This window comes from Spea bombifrons, chromosome 2 (genome assembly GCF_027358695.1).
Source record: "Spea bombifrons isolate aSpeBom1 chromosome 2, aSpeBom1.2.pri, whole genome shotgun sequence".
NCBI classification, from domain to species: domain Eukaryota; kingdom Metazoa; phylum Chordata; class Amphibia; order Anura; family Pelobatidae; genus Spea; species Spea bombifrons.
Window position 1 is genome coordinate 1,832,609 of NC_071088.1, and position 21,456 is coordinate 1,854,064.

At 44.2% G+C, this 21,456-nt stretch overlaps 1 protein-coding gene and 1 long non-coding RNA gene across 2 annotated transcripts; one reads left to right on the forward strand and one right to left on the reverse strand.

The window, feature by feature from the left end:
• Positions 1 to 5,340: 5,340 nt before the first annotated feature.
• On the forward strand, positions 5,341 to 5,604 carry LOC128473028 (uncharacterized). Its single transcript, XR_008346238.1, has 2 exons — positions 5,341 to 5,483; positions 5,514 to 5,604. It is a non-coding gene; the product is annotated as an uncharacterized LOC128473028 (long non-coding RNA).
• Positions 5,605 to 8,362: 2,758 nt separating this feature from the next.
• Positions 8,363 to 12,551, reverse strand: LOC128475415 (butyrophilin subfamily 3 member A2-like). The gene is made up of 5 exons (XM_053457912.1): positions 12,411 to 12,551; positions 11,458 to 11,503; positions 10,254 to 10,583; positions 9,711 to 9,989; positions 8,363 to 8,445 (listed from the first exon to the last, which is right to left on the reverse strand). Exons 1-5 carry the CDS (start codon positions 12,549 to 12,551, stop codon positions 8,408 to 8,410), a joined length of 834 nt encoding a protein of 277 aa, XP_053313887.1. The 3' UTR covers positions 8,363 to 8,407.
• Between the last annotated feature and the right edge of the window lie 8,905 nt (positions 12,552 to 21,456).

Sequence of the window (21,456 nt, forward strand, 5' to 3'; positions counted from 1 at the left end):
AGGACTGACACAATTGTTGTAGTATTTTTCCATATGTTGATTCCACTTGAGGTATAGGTGGTGTTTCAGTTAACCTCGTTATGTTTGTCGTGAGCTGCACTCTGTTGTGTGGTTTTTTTCGTGTGGCTACTTATTGAAGATTATCTAATATTGAATGTATAATTTTATTACAGACAGGAGACTCCAATTATGCTTTATCCTTTTTACTAGATTCCCAAAGAAGAAGAATCATACATTTTTAACGTAAATTAAGCATATATCCCAGGATTAATGCACTTTATGAATACATTGTTGGGTTTTTCTTTTGTTTTGTTCTTTATTGCTCATTTTCTACATTTCTTTGCTCATTTAATAAGTCATGTATTCTTTATGTTTTTTCTTATTACGCTGTTTAACCCTTTCTGACCTTACTTCCCGTTACCTTCTTTTCAGTTGGTTCACGAAGGCTCTGACAGCCCTTCGGCATTTTGCATGAGAGACTCCTGTGGTGTCTCTGCACCTGCGCATGGTTGACGTTTCCCGAAAAGCCAGCTGTTTCTACGGGAAACTCCATTGAGGCCCACAATTCACTTCATTCTGGCAGGAACTCGTCTACTTGACCATTTAAGATAAATAGCGCTAATAATCATTAATAATTAATATAATTAGAAATACATTTGTTTTACTCATTTTCGTGGCACAATGCCCAAAATCTGTTTCAGAATATCCTGACGCTCATCAGACGCCTCGTGACTGTGAGAGGCTTCGGTTAATAAGTCACTAAGTCACCTAGGAAAAAAAAATCCCTATTTAACCCATCATGCTCCAATTCCTTCTGTTCCAGGGGCTGATATGAAGCACGGCATTAAATCTGGCAGAGCTTCTCAAAAAAAAAGGAAACGCTTAAAGTCAAAATGCTGTGGTCTCTATTAAACATAGAGAAGCATCAAGAATCTCATGACAGAGGTTCTGTTGACCCCCTGCCGGGAATAGGCAGCAATAGCGCGAGCGTAAATGCATATCACGGACCCTCAGATTATACCCACCGCTTAACACGGAAAAAGCCGGATATCATAGCTGCAGAGACTGGTTCTGGTCACACCGATTATTCGATCGGAGACTCACATTTATATTCCAATTCTGACTATTTTCTGAGAATACCTCCTGATACGACATTCAATGTTTTAACTGATAAAAAGGTGATCCTCTATTATTTGATCCAGGTGGGATAGAACACCCCAGATCTTCAGAGCGGGTCCCAATGTCACACGTATCCAAATTCCTTGAATTCTGGGAAAACTTCAGAAAAATCAGCTCTTAAGAAGTTCAGAGCTGAATACTCAAGGCCTTCCATTCCCCTGCTGATACAAAGGGTTAAACTCCCCATCAGGTATGTGAAGGGAGTTCACCTTCACCCATGTGCTGCAACAATGTGGCTACAATATTACAGAGTATCTTCCACACGCTGAACGCTTCGCTACTCCCTACACCCGGTAAATGGCGATAACGCGCGTGATTTACCGACCTGCTCCTCCGGTTTGCAGCAACCCGATGCCTGTTCCCAGCAGCTCCTTTGGGGTCTCACGTTGGGCTCCTGTGGGCCCCACACTCGCTGGCATGCAATCACACCCTCCACTCCAAAAAACGAAAGTACTGACTCCACAGGTTAGGAGGAGACGGTCAGAGTCAGTGCGGTCTTCCCTCCGCCGCCCCAAACGCAGGGCAAACGAGTGCAACACCATGCAGAGCCACAGCCAACGACGGACTGAAACCGTCCGGGGCCCCGGGCAACAAAAAGCCATGGGCCCTTCCCTTAGCCACATCCTGTTTCGACCACACCCCTCTCCGATTAAGTCCCTCCCCGTGGTTACACCCCTCATAACTATTTTTCAGTATTGGTCGTAATGAAAAAATATAACTTTGAAAAAGTGTAAACATGTTTTAATTTGTGGTTTTCACAGATCACGTAAATATAATTATATAAATTTAATTATTAAATACATATTAAATAATACTGAATACAGCAATTTAAAAATACAAGTAACTCTAATAGGGTGACCACATTTTATTTCTGCCATTCAGGGACACGCGATGAGCCCCTGAGATCACACACACACAGGTATATATATATATACGCGTTAGACGTGCATTTTTAACTACATAATATGTATTTATTTCTTTGAAGTAAAGACCGTCATTGAAATATGATTTCAAAATAACAGCTAAACTGGCAGTTTTTATTCTTTAATATTAGCCCCTGCTGCCGATATATATAAATATTAGCCCCTGCTGCCGATATATATAAATGTTAGCCCCTGCTGCCGATATATATAAATATTAGCCCCTGCTGCCGATATATATAAATATTAGCCCCTGCTGCCTTTATATATAAATATTAGCTCCTAGTGGGCGGATACGAGAGATGTTTTTAGGTGCAGGAGGCAGGATCTGGCGAGGGACTGAATGTGAGGGATGAAGGAGAGGTTTGAGTCAAGGATGACCCCGAGGCATCGGGCCTGGTTAGTAGGAGAGATAGTCGTGTTGTTAATGGTGATGGAGAATTCAGGTTCTGGGGTACAATAAAGACAGATCAGGCAGAAGCTTCTTTATTCCATGCTCTCTCTTCCTCCCTCTGCTGCCAGCTGAACTCTCTTACAAGTTACATCACAGGACTTAAGGTAGACTATATATTAGCATTTAAGGTAGAACTTTGGAGTGTGGAAATTAACAACATTAACAGTGTCACAAATCAACATAACAAACATCACAGAGATGGAGGGAGGGAAGATGATGAGTTCAATTTCAGGTAGTGTTGTGACTTCCATGCAGAAATAGACAAGCAGCTGGTAATCCGGGACGTGAGAGATGGAGAGAGATCAGGAGAAGACAGGTAGATTTGGGTATCATCTGCATATAGATGATACTGGAGGCCAAATGAGTTGATTAGTTTGCCAAGAGATGAAGTATAAAGAGGGAAGCGCAGAGGACCGAGGACTGAGCCTTGGGGGACACCAACTGAGAGCGAAAGGGGTGATGATGTCTTGCCAGAGAAGCAATATCCCGTATTGGCTTGAATATAGGCCACACTTTTTTTCCCCCACTTTAAGTCTTTAAAGTGGGGGTGCGGCCTATATTCGGGCGGGTTAGGATACAGATCCCCCGCAGCGGTGCAGGGGACCTGCATCCTACTCCCCGATACGCTCAGACAGCCTCCCCTGCCAGCACTTCCCACGGGGGGGGGGGGTGCCGGCACGGGGGTTGTCTAAGCGCATCGTGCAGACGTTCACCGGCAGCCGCAGACGGGCGACTACAGGCCGGTGAGTCTTACATGTTTTATGGAAATTAATGGAAACTCTGTTGCTGGAAAGGATTGTTGAACATCTGAAGTTGTTAGGCATCACCCAGAGTCCCATGGCCGCCCCTTTAAGAGGCCTGGCTGGACATAAACTCACTGTCATCACCTAGTTCTGTTATGGCCTCTCTCACCTGACCTCATCATCAGGCTTTATATGATCAGCCGCACCTCCAGCCCAGGATCTGGTTGGTTTTTTTTTTGCTTCTGGATGCGCTGTGATTATATGTCTGGACTTTGACCTCTGCTTTGATACACCCTGTCTGACTCTGCTTCTGGAAATCCCCTGTCTGTACCGCGTGCACTTTCTCACTGTTCACATGGTCAGAGCTGTGGCAACTGGCATTTAATGTGGATAAATGCAAAGTAATGCACCTGGGGCGTAAAAAAACCCCAACGGCAGAGTAAGGACTTTAATAAGGTCGTTGTATGGACTTTTATCGCTTCTTATATTTTTATCAGATCCATTTTATTTATTTATTTATTGAGATCAAATTTGGGCTAGTGCCTTAATAAATATATTGTTTGCATATCGGCACTTTATTGAATCGGCATTTCACCTAGAAAAAGAGAGAGAGAAGAAAATACCTGAGAATCTGTTGGAATATAACCATGCATATTTGCACACGATTGGATGTGCAGAACCCTATGTGAGTGCAATTGTTTCATTACTAAATAAATTACTACACTAACAGGCTTGAAAATCACATCTCCATTGTGAGTGCAATGGTTGAATTTCATGTTGAATAATTGGTTATTATTGGCTACACTATTTGTGCTGTTTCTTTCTTTTTCTTTTTTTCTTGAGCGCCCCCAAGTGGATTTGTTTTGGTACTGTTCAGCATTTGGGGCGTGTTGTGGTTGGGAGGCAGCTGCAAGAGGAAAAGGAGGAAGTCTATTCATATATTATATCTATATATATATATATCACTTACCTAGAATATCTGATACAGCCCTGAGGAGGGGGTTTAGGGGTAATTATTTCAGAGGATTTAAAGCAGGTAGATGAGGTAATAGAGCAGAGGGTATAGCGAGAGGTGTTAGCAGTAGAGAGGGATCGTGCCGTTGTACAGAGGACCGCTGAGACCCCACTTGGAGTATTGTGTACAGCACTGGAGACCGGATCTCCAGAAGGATATCGATACGTTTATCACTCATTCCTACTTACTGCTATCGCGCTCAGAACTATACTTAGAGAAAGACAAAGGACCTCTTTACGTGAGAACATGTCGAGAAACATCTTTTAAAGTTGGGGCGAGTGTAGAGGACCGGAGTGTTACTAGAATAGAAACCATTTAAAAAATATCATGACAATAAACGCCCTTTTTGTGTGTGAGAATTATCTTATTTGGTGTTGGCTGTTATCTACCTATTTATTTAGAGCAGTTTATTTGCTATTTCACTCGCAGGACAGTAGATGGCGCCGGTACATTAGGGGTAACATGCGGGTCTGGCCAGAGTTTAGTATAAGAAACTGCCGGTATAAAAAGGAGTCCTGCCGGTGAGCTGCCTCCTGTTATTATAATTAGAGATTTCTTGTACCGGACCCGAGCTTCCCTAAGATTGAGGAGAGTAACGTCTGGAGCAGGACAAAGTTTAACATAAATAAAGTATAAAATATAATAATATATAATAACATATAATATAGCGCTACGCTGAATCTGGCGCCGATGGATTCGAATGATGAGACTTCTGTGCCTTCCAAAGCTGTACCAATCATAGCGGGGCCCTCAATATTCTAGCATTCTAAACCTGTCGTAGGTGACAACAGTCCCGACACCTGGGCTTAAGTTCCAGCTTATGCCCTTCTTCTGGGGGTCGTGGGCAGCATTTGCTGGAGTCCCACGGTGTTCACGCGGTTAAAAAATTAAATGAAGCAAGATACCCCCCCACACAAAAAAGGAAAACAAATGTAAACACAAAAGCAGAAACAAAGTTTATTACATATAGAAAAAAATAATCATAGCTCACAACAAAAAACGTTTTGGGGGCTCGGGGGGAAGCCTCCTGCGGAATTCACGTTTATAGAGATAAATAGCTTCTACTCCCCAAAATTTATCATATTATTAAAACAAACGATTTCTTTAATTAGAAAAACTCGCTGAAGCAGCTATTCTCATCAAAGCTTATTTGTTCTCGATATAGAGGAGGTGTTATAGAGAACAAACCTCTTAGAGAGTAGACCTCAACACGGGGCTGCTTCGGGATGAAGTGCAAAGGGTTAAGGCAAAAGAGCGGTTTGCTCCTTAAATCAAGGCAGGCAGGGTCATCGCCAAGAAACACAAGTTAATTTGACTGATTGTATTATTTTCCCATATAATATTTGTAAAAACACATGGATGATGGGGGTTTTCTCATGGTATTAATAACTTTCACTCTTAGAGACGCCGCTGTGAGGGTAAATGAGGCTTTTGTGATATTTATGCTCTGTCTGGGTTTGGTGGCAGGAAAGACATTTTTTTACCAGTCTCTTCCAGTGATGGCGTGACGGGAGCTCTCCAGAATTGACTGACGGACCAGCCCTTTGTTAATAATTTTGGATTGGTATAGAGAGGCAGGACCGCCGTGGGGTCGAGTAACCCTGTGTGACAGTTTGGGCAGCCAGAAAGAAAGCAGCGAGTGAGGGGGTGAGTGAGAGGATAACAGAGGGAGGAAAGGAGTATTAGCGTATGAATAAGTGTGTGTGAGCATGAATGTGTATGTGTGAACGAATGTTCCCCATACTCTTTACAATCAAATTCAAACTCCTGACCCTGACCTACAGAGCCCTTAAAAACTTCGCACCCTCTATATCCCTACCCTCCTATACAAATTCCCCCCTAACCGCCCTCTTCATTACTCAACCTGCGTCTGTCTTCTACGTCATTACCTCTTCTCACTCTCGGATTCAGGATTTGCCCCGTGCTGCACCCTTTCTCTGGACTTCCCTTCCCCCGTTCTCTCAGATTTCCTTCCTCTGTCGGTTTACGTCTTAGCGTGAGGCCCCAGAGCGCCCACTGGTGGTATTCAGGAGTTATTGCGCAGTAGCGGAGCTGGCTTGGTGCAGGGCAGCTGGTGTTGAGCACCTAGGGTTATGGGGCCACATACCACGGCCCTGCCGCCAAGCTGCTGGACAAACACCTTGCTGGATTGATTTTGTTTATATTTTATTTTGGTTTTGCTGCTGATCTGGAATTGGCTTTTATTTTAAGGAGTTTGTCGGAGATCTTTCAGAACCATTTGTTTTCTAGGGTAAAACATCAGCAGTTCCTCTCTAGGCTGGGGCGGCTTCCCCACCTCCCAACGAAACACTCCAACCAAACAAGATAAATCCAGCAAGGTTTGTGTCCGGCGGCTTTCTTGGCTGGAGAGTGAATGGCGGAGCGGGGCTTTTAAACCCTCCTGATCTGTACTTCGTCACCTGTAAACCCTGGTCTGGATCTTAAAAGGCTGTGGGGGCAGAAGCCCACCCGGCTCTTCTGGATTCTCCACCTCAGGGACCCGAAACACGATGTATAAGTCATACTTATATTTATTATTATATTTATTGTGCATATCTTTAACTGGGGCTTCAATTTTACAAGTAAGGGCAAAACAGAATGAGTCAAAGTAGGCCGCATATACCGCCCATCCACTACTGAACCAGCCTTTCTGTCATATATATATATACCGTATTTGCTCGATTATAAGACGACCCTGATTATAAGATGACCCCCCAAAATCCGAATATTAATTTAGGAAAAAAAGAAAAAGCCTGAATATAAGACGACCCTATAGGAAAAAAGTTTTACCAGTAAATGTTAATTCATGTAAACTATTTGTTTTAAATAAAAGCTATGATTGAGAAAAATATTTTTTTGTTTTTATTTCTTGTATTTTCCAACCTGTCCCCCAGTTACACACATCTGCCCCCAGGCTTGCCACTCCAATATGGCACTGTGGCCCATGATATGCCTTTTAACCCTCTATATGCCACTGTGCCCCATGATATGCCTTTTAACCCCCTATGTGCCACTCTGCCTCCAGAAATGCCTTATACCCCCTATATCCCATTCTGGCATTTAGGGGGTTAAAGGGCATATTATGGGGCAGAGTGGCATACAGGGAGGTATAAGGCATTTCAGGAGGCAGAGTGGCATTAAGGGGGTTAAAAGGCATTGTATAGAGCACTCTGCCTCCAGAAATGCCCTATGCCCCCATTTAACACACCCCCACCACACACACACACACACACACACACCGGTGCTTCCAATTTCCTGTTGTGTTGCCGGGGCAGCGGGTTGACGTCTACGCGATTCGCTGCAGCCAGAAGGAGGTGGCTTTGGCAGCGGGGGTTTGTCTGCGTCCATCGGCTGTCAGTGCGGCACCGGTGCGGGAAACTCTTATCTCTGACAGTCGGGGAAGGTCTGCGCGATGGACGCAGACAACCCCCGCTGCTAGCCACACCTCCTTCCGGCTGCAGCGTAAGTTGTCTACGCAGATTGCGTAGACGTCAACCCGCTGCCCCGGCAATACAGCAGGAAATTGGAAGCACCGGTAAGTGTGGGGGGGGGGAGACAGAAGGATCCAGGTCCCCTGCAGCGGTGCGGGGGATCTGGATCTTAGTCTCCTAATCAGACCTCTATTTGAGGTCTGATTAGAAGACGACCCCGATTAGAAGACGAGGGGTATTTTTCAGAGCATTTGCTCTGAAAAAAACCTCGTCTTATAATCGAGCAAATACGGTATATACACATATACATACACATACACGTCTACACATATACATACATCCCGCCCCCGCTTACTTCTCCCGCTGCAGTTACGCCAGTGCCAGGGTACTTTTTGTAGCAGTTTGTTGCTGTTGTGTGTGATGTTAAATCATCCCACTGTAAAGCGCTGCGCGAATCTGCTGCCCCCATATAAGTAAATGTAATGTGTGTGGAAGTGTGTGAGCATGGTGAGGGACTGTGTGTTATCATGAGTGTTAGTGAGTATGTATGAGTGTGAGTTTGGGTAAATATGTGTGCCAGTGCGTATGTGAGTTACCGGGGGGGGGGGGGGCAGCAAGTACAAAAAGCAGCGAGGCGGCCATGATGTCCTCTTCTGCTTGATGAATCAAATCTCATCTTTCAGCGTGACCGCGTGATTCCCATCTGAAATGGGGAAAAGACACAGAATGTCAAAATTAAACAGAAGCGGGAAGGCACGCCATGAACGTAAAGAAACCCCCTGTCTGAGCGGCTTTGGACAGACCCCTGAGCCTCCCGGCCCCCACAGCATCGTCACAAATACTTCTAATAACTGCTGCCTGATCCCAGCCTGTAAGGTTTTTTGCTGCACCTGATGAAGACCATTCATGGTCAAAACGTTGGTCCTCCAATATGTTCGGGGTTACTTCACCTACCCCCTACCTGATGCCCCTCAGAATCGAATTGAATCTGGATTTGGGTGCATCTTTTTTCCCTTCCCCACAGATTATGGGTCTATTCACTAAACTGCCCGGCAGTTGGCATAAAAACAATAAACGGAAAAACCCTTTGGGGTCACACAGTAGATTATTTCAGTTTTTTCTGCACTTCTTATTTTTCAGTTTTGCTTTTTGGATGTTTTCCTTCACAAAAACGAGGACTCGGGAGCATCATTTCCCAACACCCGGCAATAACAATGTGCGATCAAAAGGTATAGAGGATCTTTTCCCCGCAGGTTACACTCTTTCCGAGCCAAGCGGGTGGATTAACTGAAAACAGTGAATAGTACTGCCTACATCGCTATACTGACCATACGTTACCGCCATATTCAATATCATAACATTATCACCCTCCCTGCAGGGGCTGTGCCGTATCACATCAGGTGTTATACCCTTTGCTACCCCTAGAGGCCACCCTTGACTATTTAATATGTCGTCTGATCCGGGTGACCCGGGTATTAGCCGGTCACTACACACCGGCTCTGCCCTGCAGTCTAGGCATTGGCATTGCGGTGCATGCAGCTCTGTTGGCATCCTACCTGTTGTGATCCTGCTTGTTCCCGACTCTGCTCTTTGGTTCCCGATTTGCCCTGCTGCTTGTGTTCTTCTGGTACCGACCCAGCTCGTTCGAATAAGTCCGTATCCGGTCAGTTATCTGACCGTTATCACACTTATTAACCAGTCCTGTTTGTACTTAGTCTGTTTCCTGAATAGCCCTTAGCCTGTTTGTACCCACCTGTCCATTGTTATGCGTTGTGGGGTAAAAACAGAGCCCCTGGTATCCCCAGCACCTGGGCACCTCCTTGACTCCCTTGCCCGGATCGTGACAGATAGATCCTTCACCGCTATACTGTCCAGACACCACTGTATTTTTATGCTCATTATTCACATTTAATGATTCCCACCGTAGCACGTGACTAAGGGTTACCGGCTTCATCGCAGACGCGTTACCTGAGATCACGGCCCGGACAGACCTCTTCAGCCTCCCCTCCTTGATTTGGCAGAAGTAATGGACGTTTTCCTCCACGTTGCTCTCTAACACAGACTCCACCGTCTGTCTCCCGTCGGGGAGGTCGCTCACGCTGGTTCTTGCGTATTCGGATAAGTCTTCGTGATCTCTGTTTCTCCACTGAACGCGAGGATCCTTAAACCAGCCGGTGGCGGTACATTTCAGCTGCCTCTGGCCATCGACATACCTCAGCACAACCGCTGGGTCATCCGCCTCTAATCCTGAAAAGAGACCCCACAGTTATACGGCCGGTGGACTCGCTGTCCTTACAGTGCATGCAGCCATCGGCTTACAACAATTCCACGTACAGAATCTTATACGTACATTGTTCTACCAATGAATATCTGATCTCACGTTACATTATGGCCAACTCTGTATGATGTCAACCTTTTGGAGCTACATTTCCTGACGTGAGTAGGAGAGACTACGTCTGGGTTGTTATGGACAATGTCGGCTTCCATAGGTCAGTTCCGGGGACAACTTACTGTTTATCCTCAGTCTCGTCTCAATATCACCGTGTCCCTTTGTGGTGGCCGCAGAGCAGGTATAAACGCCTTCGTCACTGAAGTCCACGCGCTCCAGAGTGAGGTCCAGCTTCCCGTTAGACAGTCCAGGTATCGAGGTGCGACCCCGGAACTGAGAAGACTGGGCTTCCGACCTGTCTTGCCCGTTGATGAGGCTGTGAACCACTAAGGGCTCCTCATTGACATCTTTCACGAAGAACCATGAAACCTGCAGATCATCTCTCCCCGACACGAAGGGGAATTCACACGGGAGGACGACGCTTTCGTAAAAGGAGGCATTTTGCACGGAAGCTGTTCGTGGCAGACGAGACGGGGTTAATGATATAAATTACTGAAATGGAAGTCAATTTATCAGTGACCATCACATTTAGATTATTCATTTAATCGGCACCAAAATATAAAAAAAAACATTGGAAAATAACAAATGTCCGGCCATGTTTACACTTCTCTCAGGGACTTTACTGATTACTGTGACTGAATCATAAACGGTGACATCATTGGGAAGTAACTATATTTATATAAAATCTTATATTCTGAAGACTTTATTTGTGTATTATATGGTAGCGTCACTTTAAGAGACAGTCTGGAAGCACCACCTCCGCCATCTAATCCTTCGCTCCCACCATCATCACGGGGTGTTGGGGGGTGGAGTTCCCATGGATGTGGGGGCAGGCCTACAGCTCGGCCCCTTGACAATGGTATCCAGCAGGAAGTCCAATGGGGTGAGGTCACTCCCAGCAGCCCTATATAACCTCCCAACTCTGCGCAACTCTGACGCTCTGTTAGTCTGACACCCGTCTGAGCGTCACCGCACTACCTCTCCACCTCGCTTCTTTATAGGATGAAAGGGGAATTGGAGTTAATGGATATCGCTATTGCTGGCTGACAGTGACATCATGAGGTGACATCATATATCATCGGAAAGATTTGTTCTATGGAACCAACATTCCAATTGTTCCCTCATACTAATCCCATAGAGAAGTGGACAGAGTGGAGTTTTGACGCCTCCAAGATTCATCAGGATTGGGGTCCATTGAAGCGCGACCCCCCCTCCCATACTGACATCATAGCCAGCAAGGTACAGTTTCATCATTATTGCTTTACAATGGAAACTGAATGAAAGGCTTTGCCCAAATCTGAAGGACACCGTCCCTCTCTGCCTTACCTTCGGACAGCATGCTGGTCAACAGCAGCAGAAGGCTTCCAGAAACCTGAAACCAGAAATATTTTGGCGTCAGAACAGAGACCTGAAGAGCATTTTATTTATAGCACTTTTTACCCTCATGTCTCGGTGACTCATATAGAAGGGACTCCTGCGCCGCTCTCAGTCTGTATATAAAGAGCTCCTTCGCTGACCGGGACAGTGGTGACCCAGACAGGCTTCTTCATGGGCAGCGGTGGCACAGGCAGGCTTTTTAGGGGCAGAGGCCTACTACCTCAATGTCTGTGTATAATAATAGGGGTTATGCTGCTCTACCGTCAATGTCTGGCTCAGTGTATGGTGATGGGAGTTACAATGTACCACCATCAATGTCTGTCTCAGTATATGATAGGAGTTACGCTGTACAATATCCGTTCATTCATTTTATTTATTTAAATATATTTAATTTATTATTTATTTAGTGAATAAATTATTTTTCCAGATTTAGTTTTTTCCAATAGACGTAGAGTTAATCATTTGTCAAATAAATATTCTTGCCAACATTAATTTTTTTGTGGGGGATGCCACATACAGGATCCACCCTGGGTGCCAAATACTCTAGGTAAGCCCTTGGAGAGATAACTTAATAGGGAGGAATAAGACTACAGCTCCTGAGGGTAAAGTAGCTTCTCACGTGGGATTCATATAAGGCATACCTCCCAACTGTCCCATTTAAAGCCGGACAGTTCTCAGTTTCAGGCACTGTCACGCCAAGCTGCACTACTGCCCTGCTTTGGTGGACAGTTGGGATCATGGGCTGGAGAGAAAGATCAGAGGGGTTTGGGGAAAGCAAGCGTTTGATATTTATAGGTCCCTAATAACAGCAGACTAAGGGTTAATAAAGGGATCTTAAAACACAAGTTCTCCCAAATAACATTAAGTCTACCCCAGAAAATGCCCCTTTCCCCAAGTCTTACCCTGAAAAGACGCTCCATTGCACTGATGGACGGGTCTTCTCCTGACCTAAAGCTGAAAGAGAAAGAAGGTCCATTTCTTCTATGCCCAGAACTTTCACTTTTGTTATTCATTAAATGTCCGACAATCACAATTCTTTCCATCTCGGCGCCCAGAATGATAATTTAACTCCTTGACTGCACGGTTAGGTAATTTTTTTCAAATTTGGCATGGTAGTCTAATAACTGCAATAGTTGTCACAGATACTGATTATCCCCCCAAAATTATATGTTTATGAACAGTAGATAAGTCAAGGTGTACAACTAGGGTCATTTTGACACTTTTCAAACAGGGATTTTATCGCCAATTGCTGCCAAATTTTGAGGGTATTTTTATATTTTTTTGGTTTTTTTGCATATGTTGCAATGTTGCTTTAGATTTTATATTATATTTTGTATAGAATATGTGCAACTGCAGAAAAAAACACCAAATTGTGTTCACCAACATCCCCCGGTTCCAACAAGGCCTCACATGCATGGTTCATGCATTTTTTGAGGAAGCTATGAGGGCAAAACTGGAACATGCGCATTTTCGTTTTCACATTTGGAATTTTCAGAAATTGGTTTGCTGGGCCCATATCCCATTTGGGAGATTTTGGAAGCCCCCCCAATGTAAATTACCCCATAAAAGTATATATTTATGAACAGTAGACGAGTCAAGGTGTTCAACTAGGGTAGTTTTGACAGTTTTCAGCCAGCCATTTCTTCACTGATGCCTGCCAAACTTCACAGGGAAATTATTTTATTGCGTTTTTAACGCATACATTTCAATGTTGCACTGAATTTCTTGCACAGCATATGTGTAACACTGGAAGAAAACACCACATTTTGTTCACCAACATCCCATGAGTCCAACAAGGCCTCACATGCATGGTTAATGCATTTTTTGAGGAAGCTATGAGGGCAAAACTGGAACATGTGCATTTACATTTTTTTAAATATTTTTTTTATCAGATTACTTGTAAGTGACAGGTTTAGGCCGCTGACATCAATCAGGGAGACCGATCAATAATCAGCGACTTAAAATGTCACCGACAAGTGATCAGGTAATAATTATGATTTATTTATTTATTAATAATTTGTGTTTTTTCATAATTACCCTAGATGACCCCTCTCTCTTTGTAGAGCAGGGTCATCCGTGGGCTGCCATAATGATCCGATCACTCCTATTGGCCAGGAGCGATCTGATCAGCCCAGCATTTGACCTGGAAGCACCCTGGACTTTCAGGTCAGTGCTGTTATTTTTTTATTATTATTATTATTTTATTAATTTTTTTAAATTAATTTATTTTTTAATTTTTTTTATTATTATTTTTTTACATTTTTTTTAACTCTTTCAATGCTGATGCTACATTGAAGCACAGCATTGACTGGTATTTAGTCCCCACAAGCTTGTGGGGACTAATATTAACCCTTGCAATGCTGCGATGGTGGTCATACACAATCGCAGCATTGAAGGGGTTAATTGAGGAAGAGGGGGTAGGGGTTAACTGAGGAAGGGTGAGGGTGGGGGGGCTGGTCTCCACACTCATGTGGAGACCACAGAACCCTGTCTCCCTGTCCCTGAAGCTGCCTCTGGCAGCTGGGACACAATCTCCAACAGACTGGAGATTGTAGGGGAGGAGTCTCTCTGATCAGTCCTACAGGACTGATCAGAGGACTTCTGGGGGCTCGTTTTTGCTGTTGCTGGTCTGCCTGGTTTCCAGGCAGACCACCAGCAGCAGAGCCCCCTACAAAACGGGAATTAACCCCTTCAATGCCGCGATTGCGACATTCAATGCCGCGATCGCGGCATTGAAGGGGTTAACACTGCACTGACGCTCTCATGGAGCGATCAGGCAGCAGGGGGGTGTTGGATCAGGCCCCCACACTTGTGTGGGGACCCATTCAACACCCCCCCTTCCCTGAAGCTGCCTGTGGCAGCTGAAACCGCGATTGCAGATCTTTCTGCAATCGCTGTTTCTGCCTAGTGCCTACAAAATCACTCCGTGGGAGTGATCGAAGGCTTGGGGGCGGGTTAAGACAGCAGCAGCAGCGCCTCCACGATCACCGCGATCGTGGTGATGTGGCGGGCGTTTTTTGGAGGAGACGTACCTGGTACGTCCCGGTCTACCGGTGACCAGTAACCAGGAAGTACCAGGTACGTCCCGGTGCTGAAGGGGTTAACTTCTTTTTCTATTTTAGAAAAATAACAAGAAGCTCACTGGGTTTTCGTCAACACCTTGTACTAAAATTTAAAAAAGTCCCGGAGTATGAAATAATAGTTCGCAGGGTATGTGAGGGAGTAATGTGGCTCCTCAAAGGATTAATTTATAGGGGTTCAACAGGAGTCGGGGGGCGGGTTCTCAGAACCGCCGCCTGCCCTGTAGAAAAAACTTTACTTCCTCAATTTAGCCCAGTTTTTCTTTAGGTTTTAGTACTGATAACATTTGGATATACCCCCCCCCTTTGAAATATCCGAAACCCTCCGGTACTCACAAAATAAAAGACGCTTTTCTCACAAGCTGCTCGTCCTTCTAACAAACTTGAAGTGGGTGCGAGATATTTCTAGAACCTACTTTGACTTTCACTTTCACTATTCACTTCACCCGGGTAAACAGAGTGACGTACAGAGCAACTTTAGGTTTTTTTTTTTTCTAAGTTAAGCTGTTCATAAATGGCTTCTTTAAACCGTGCTTCAGGTAACATGATATAATGGGGGTTACTATTTTCATAATCGATTAGTTGGCCAATTCTTTTTTTGATTAATCTGATAAAAAAAAATGTAAATTTTTCATTTATTTCAAATAATGTAATAAAGTAATGTAGGATGTTAAAAACAAATGGAAGAAGAAACTTTGATAAAAATGTATTTCTTGTTTTTATTTCCCAACCTGCCCCCCAGTTATGCACATTTGAGCCCAGGCTTGCCACACTGCTCTCCCAGACATGCCACTACCCCCCCCCCCACATATGCCTTATATACCCCCTGATATGTCACTCCATCCTCCCCAGGTATGCCGTATACACCCCGATATGCCATAGTGCGCCCTCATAGATTTGCAGACTCGTTCACAGACACAATACTTTTATAAATAAATACAGGGTTAATCTTCACTGCCCCCAGGATTTAGATTCCCCTCAGTTTGCCCCCCCTTTACCTCTAACTGCACCTTAAGCTAACTTTATTAAATTAACCCTCAGTCCTCAGCATTAAATTAATTCTGAAGAGAATACCCCATTAACCATAACTGCCCCTAAATTAACCCTAAATACCCCATCAACCATAACTGCCCATAAATTAACCCTAAACACCCCATTAACCATAACTGCCCCTAAATTAAACCTGAAGACCCCATCAACCACAGCTGCCCCTAAATTGACCCTAAAGACCCCAACAGCCAGAACTGCCCCTAAATTAACCCTAAAGACCCCATCAGCCAGAACTGCCCCCAAAATAACCCTAAAGATCCCATCAACCACAGCTGCCCCTAAATTGACCCTAAAGACCCCATCAGCCAGAACTGCCCCCAAAATAACCCTAAAGACCCCATCAACCACAACTGCCCCTAAATTAACCCTAAACACCCCATTAACCATAACTGCCCCTAAATTAACCCCCACCTCCCCTAACTTTCAGCAACCCAAATATACATTTTATACTAGAAAAACAAAGAAACCACCTTCACGTGTAGATGTGTGAATAGAAAATATATAAATACCCTACAAGTTCTGCTGCTCCCAAAAAACACTCCTCATAAGTGTTCAAAACATCAATGGAACCAGAGAGGGGCGCATGAACATGTAGAGAAAACAAAAAAATACAAAATAGTGTAATAAATTCTGATCAAAAGAAATATATATGGTGTGTGAATTGCACTCACAAACTTGGCTTTAAATACAGCTCATCAATCAGACCTTGGTGTCTTCATAGGGTAGGCAGGTTGGCTTAACAACCAGGTTATGCATAAAAGCAGTGGGTAAACGTCTCCACCGAGACTGCAGAGGGTAAGTGAAGTCCGTGAAAAGTCCGTAAAAACAGTCCGTATGTCCGTGATAAAATTCGGTGAGTATCTCAATGCGTTTCACCGAGCTAAATGTCGGCTTCCTCAGGAGAAATTCACTTACGGACCTCACTCACCCTCTGCAGTCTTGGTGTTAAGCCAACCTGCTTACCCTATGAAGACACCAAGGTCTTATTGATGAGCTGTATTTAAAGCCAAGTTTGTGAGTGCAATTCACACACCATATATCAGGCATGTCCAAAGTCCGGCCCGCGGGCCAATTGCGGCCCGCGTTCCGGACTGATACGGCCCCACAGCTAAGTTGCCCAAACATGTAGCTTACGGCCCAAGCCGGCAAGAAGCCCATTAGGAAGTACAAGTACAGAATCGAGACATCCCCCTGCCGCTACACGAGAGATCAGACTGTCTATCGAGACTGTCGGCAGGGATAGTGTGTAACTGTGCGAGCACCGGTACACTGTCATTATTATTTATTGTTTTATATAGCGCTATCATATTCCGTAGCGCTGTATAATGGGTGGACAGGAGATAACAGGTAGTGTATAACATAACAATTTGATTTACAGGTGAGGGGGGGTCCTGCTCAAAGAGCTGACAATCTAGAGAAGGTTTTAGTATAGGATTTTCATCTATTATCACCAATAATTATGTTTTTATAAAATTCTTTATGTTTCTATTATTTTCAGTGAAATCCCTACTTCTGAACAGAATGATGTATAATTTTTGCGGGCTTGAAGGGGTTAACGGCTAGGTTACCATAGCCATTTGCTGCTTGTCTAAAGGGTTAATAGAGGAATGGCGTTGCAATAAGAGCCATAAGAGTAAAGCCTTCATTGGTTAACCAAACTGCTTTAGATTGCCAGCTTTCCAGATCACATAAGTCCCCTTTTAAGTAATAACAAAAGGTTGCAATAAGGGGTTAATGCCAGAGTTTACCGATAGAATGAAAACCTGACCCGATAGCGTCAGAAATGAAGAAAATGACCTGAAAACAAAGACGTGAATTTTAGTATAAAATATAAAATCAGCCAACATATTAAAAATATAAATATTAAGTAAAATGAAAATCATGTGAGTAATCCCCATCTCTGTGAGAATAAGATCCTAACAACTGTTTACCCGGCAACAGATGACCAGCTCCCTCTGGGGTTTCTGATTGGTTTCAGACTCAACCTCGTGATTTCCGAGAAATTACTTACCGTCAGGGCCGGACTGGGACTGAAAAGCAGCCCTGGAAAAATTTGGAGAGCAGCCCCATATAGTTTATCTCACGGTGAAGCTCTTATACCCACACGCACCCCTTATACACACCCGAGTCACACTATGTGCCATTCTTTTTATCTCATTATTTGTATTAAAATGCCAGAAAGCAAAAGTGTTAAAAGGCCCTAATAAATGAAATACATTACACAGAATGGGATCAAAACATTTACTACTGCGAACATTTTTAGATGAAAGAGTTCCATTTTATTCAGTGGAACAAAACACTGATCACATTATTCTTCACGATATTCTGGTAAGAAACTTTTATTTCTTTATTAATTCATGTAGACTATTTTTTTCCATATTTAACCCCTTAACGACAATCCCCGTACATGTACGGGGTTGCCGTGCAACGGGTTAACGACAATGCCCGTACATGTACGGGCTGCCGTTAAATAGCTGCATCGCCGCGATCGCGGCGTTTTCGCCGCGATCGGCGGCTTTGCAGCATCCACGGAAGCCTCACAAGTGAGGCTGACCGTGGATCCGGGGAGGGCAGCCCTCGGCAGCCCTCCCAGGAAGAAAAATGGCCGCCACCGCACCGATCATCAAAGATCGCGGCGGCGCCTGGCTAAAACTGCTTAGGAAGCGATCGGAATCGCTTCCTAAGCATAAACTGTGTTGCTGACATGCCTCAGTATCGAGGCATGTCAGCAACACTACCCCCCCGACCCCCGATCGCCTTGTGATTGCTCCTAGGAGCAACCACAAGTGCCATCCTGTGAATGACGTTGCCGTCATTCACAGGATGGCATTAACAAGAGATCTGAGTTCACAGAGGGTCTATCCAGACCCTCTTGAGAACTCTCGAGCTCCTCCTGCAGGTTGAATGCAGGTACTGCATCCAACCATGCAAGGTCAATGGAGTCCAGCTCACTATTGAGAGTGATTAGTAATAAAAAAAAAAAAAAAAATTGGTCAAAAATGTTTAAAAAAAAAAATTAAAAAAATATGGTAACATGTAAAAATCCCCACTGTCACCAAAAAAATAAAAAAAAAATAAAAAAGTTTTTAATAAGCAAGTCCTAAAATTCTTTATCTTTACAAAAATTCCAGCATGGAAAGAGTTAAAATATTGGCATTACAAATGCCCATAGGGTGTCTAGTATTAAAAAATATATGATTTGATGGGGTAAATTGAATTGGCCGGGTTCAAAGGTGTCCCAAATATGGGACATGGGGCAGATGTCTAAATGGCAAAAAATACACACCTCACAAAGGCGGCATTTTACTTCCCAAATAACCCTACAAACCCATGCATGTGGGGTATCGCTGCGCTCAGGAGATGTTACTGAACACATATTGGGGTGTTGTTTGACACGGACATATACCAGGAGCGGTACATTTATACCTGAAGTACAACGTGTGTGAAAAAAATACAAAAAAAAATTACTACCATAAAGTTTCACTAAGGGTGGTGGTAAAATTAGTGCATGGAAAGGGTTAAAATACCAGCATTTCAGATGCCTCGGGGTGTCTAGTTTTTAAAAATATATGATTTGATGGGGTAAATTGCATTGGCTGGCTTCAAAGATACCCGAAATGGCACATGGGGGGAAGAATTACGAGATTTGGAAAAAATGGTTTTGAAATAGCAAAACGCTACCTGTACTTATTGCCCCAAAACGTGCAGAAAAAAGCAAAAAAACATAAAAACATTGGGTATTTCTAAACTCAGGACAAATAGTAGAATCTATTTAGCAGGTTTTTTCATTCGTTTTTGCAGATAAGTAAAAGTTTTCTGTTTAAAAAGTGAGAAAAAGTAATTTTTTAACAAAAAATCCCCATATTTTATCATTTTTTTTATAGTAAATTAGATGATATGATAAAATGAATGGTATCTAAAGAAAGCCCTGTTTGTCCTGAAAAAAACAATATATAATATGTGTGGGAGCACGAAATGAGAAAGAAGAAAATTACATCTAAACAGTAACACTGAAAAACGTGAAAAGAGCCATTGTCCCGCAATATACCACGAGTAAAAACCCCTATTGTCCTTAAGGGGTTAATAAAAGCTATGATTGAGACATGTTTGGTTTTTATTTCCTTTCATTTGACAACCTACCCCCGAGTTATGCACCTCTGCCCCCAGGCTTGCCACTCTGCCCCCTGATATGCCTTCTAACCCCCTATATGCCACTCTGCCTCCAGAAATGCCTTATACCCCCTATATGCCACTCTGTCCCATGATATGCCTTCTAACCCCCTATATGCCACTCTGCCATATAGGGGGTTAAAAGGCATATCATGGGACAGAGTGGCATATAGTGGGTATAAGGCATTCCTGGAGGCAGAGTGGCATGAAGGGGGTTAAAAGGCATATCATGGGGCACTCTGCCTCCAGAAAAGCCTTATGCCCCCCTATATGCCACTCTGCCTCCCCGATATGCTTTATACCCTCCTATATGCCACTCTGCCCCATGATATGCCTTTTAATCCCCTATATGCCACTCTGCCTCCAGAAATGCCTTTTACTCCCTATGTCACTCTGCCTCCAGAAATGCCTTATACCCCCCATATGCCACTCTGCCTCCCTGATATGCCTCAACCCTCCTATATGCCCCACTGCCCCGTGATATGGCTTTTAACCCCCTTTTTGCCACTCCACCTCCAGATATGCCTTTTGACCCCCTATATGTCACTCTGCATCCAGAAATGCCTTATACCTCTATATGCCACTCTGTCCCATGATATGCCTTCTAACCCCCTATATGCCACTCTGCCATATGTGGCATATAGGGGGGTATAAGGCATTTCTGGAGGCAGAGTGGCATAAAGGGGGTTAAAAAGCATATCATGAGGCACTCTGCCTACAGAAAAGCCTTATGCCCCCTATATGCCACTCTGCCTCCCCAATATGCTTTATACCCTCCTATATGCCCCTCTGCCCCATGACATCCCTTTTAACTCCCTTTATGCCACTCTGCCTCCAGATATGCCGTTGACCCCCTATATGTCACTCTGCATCCAGAAATGAATTATACCCCTATATGCCACTCTGGCATATAGGGGGTTAAAAGGCATATCATGGGACAGAGTAGCATATAGGGGGGTATAAGGCATTTCTGGAGGCAGAGTGGCATAAAGGGGGTGAAAATGCATATCATGGGGCACTCTGCCTCCAGAAAAGCCTTATACCCCCCTATATGCCACTCTGCCTCCCTGATATGCCTCAACCCTCCTATATGCCACTCTGTCCCATGATATGCCTTCTAACCCCCTATATGCCACTCTGCCATATGTGGCATATAGGGGGGTATAAGGCATTTCTGGAGGCAGAGTGGCATAAAGGGGGTTAAAAGGCATATCATGAGGCACTCTGCCTACAGAAAAGCCTTATGCCCCCTATATGCCACTCTGCCTCCCCAATATGCTTTATACCCTCCTATATGCCCCTCTGCCCCATGACATCCCTTTTAACTCCCTTTATGCCACTCTGCCTCCAGATATGCCATTGACCCCCTATATGTCACTCTGCATCCAGAAATGCCTTATACCCCTATATGCCACTCTGGCATATAGGGGGTTAAAAGGCATATCATGGGACAGAGTGGCATATAGGGGGGTAATAAGGCATTTCTGGAGGCAGAGTGGCATAAAGGGGGTGAAAAGGCATATCATGGGGCACTCTGCCTCCAGAAAAGCCTTATACCTCCCTATATGCCACTCTGCCTCCCTGATATGCCTCAACCCTCCTATATGCCACTCTGTCCCATGATATGCCTTCTAACCCCCTATATGCC

Coding starts and splice junctions, on each gene's coding strand:
- LOC128475415 (XM_053457912.1), bottom strand. CDS start 12,551: ATGGAAAGAATTGTGATTGTCGGACATTTAATGAATAACAAAAGTGAA. Junction 10,584..11,457: donor GACCAGCATGCTGTCCGAAG/GTAAGGCAGAGA, acceptor TGCCACGAACAG/CTTCCGTGCAAAATGCCTCC. Junction 9,990..10,253: donor GACGAGACTGAGGATAAACA/GTAAGTTGTCCC, acceptor GTCTCTTTTCAG/GATTAGAGGCGGATGACCCA.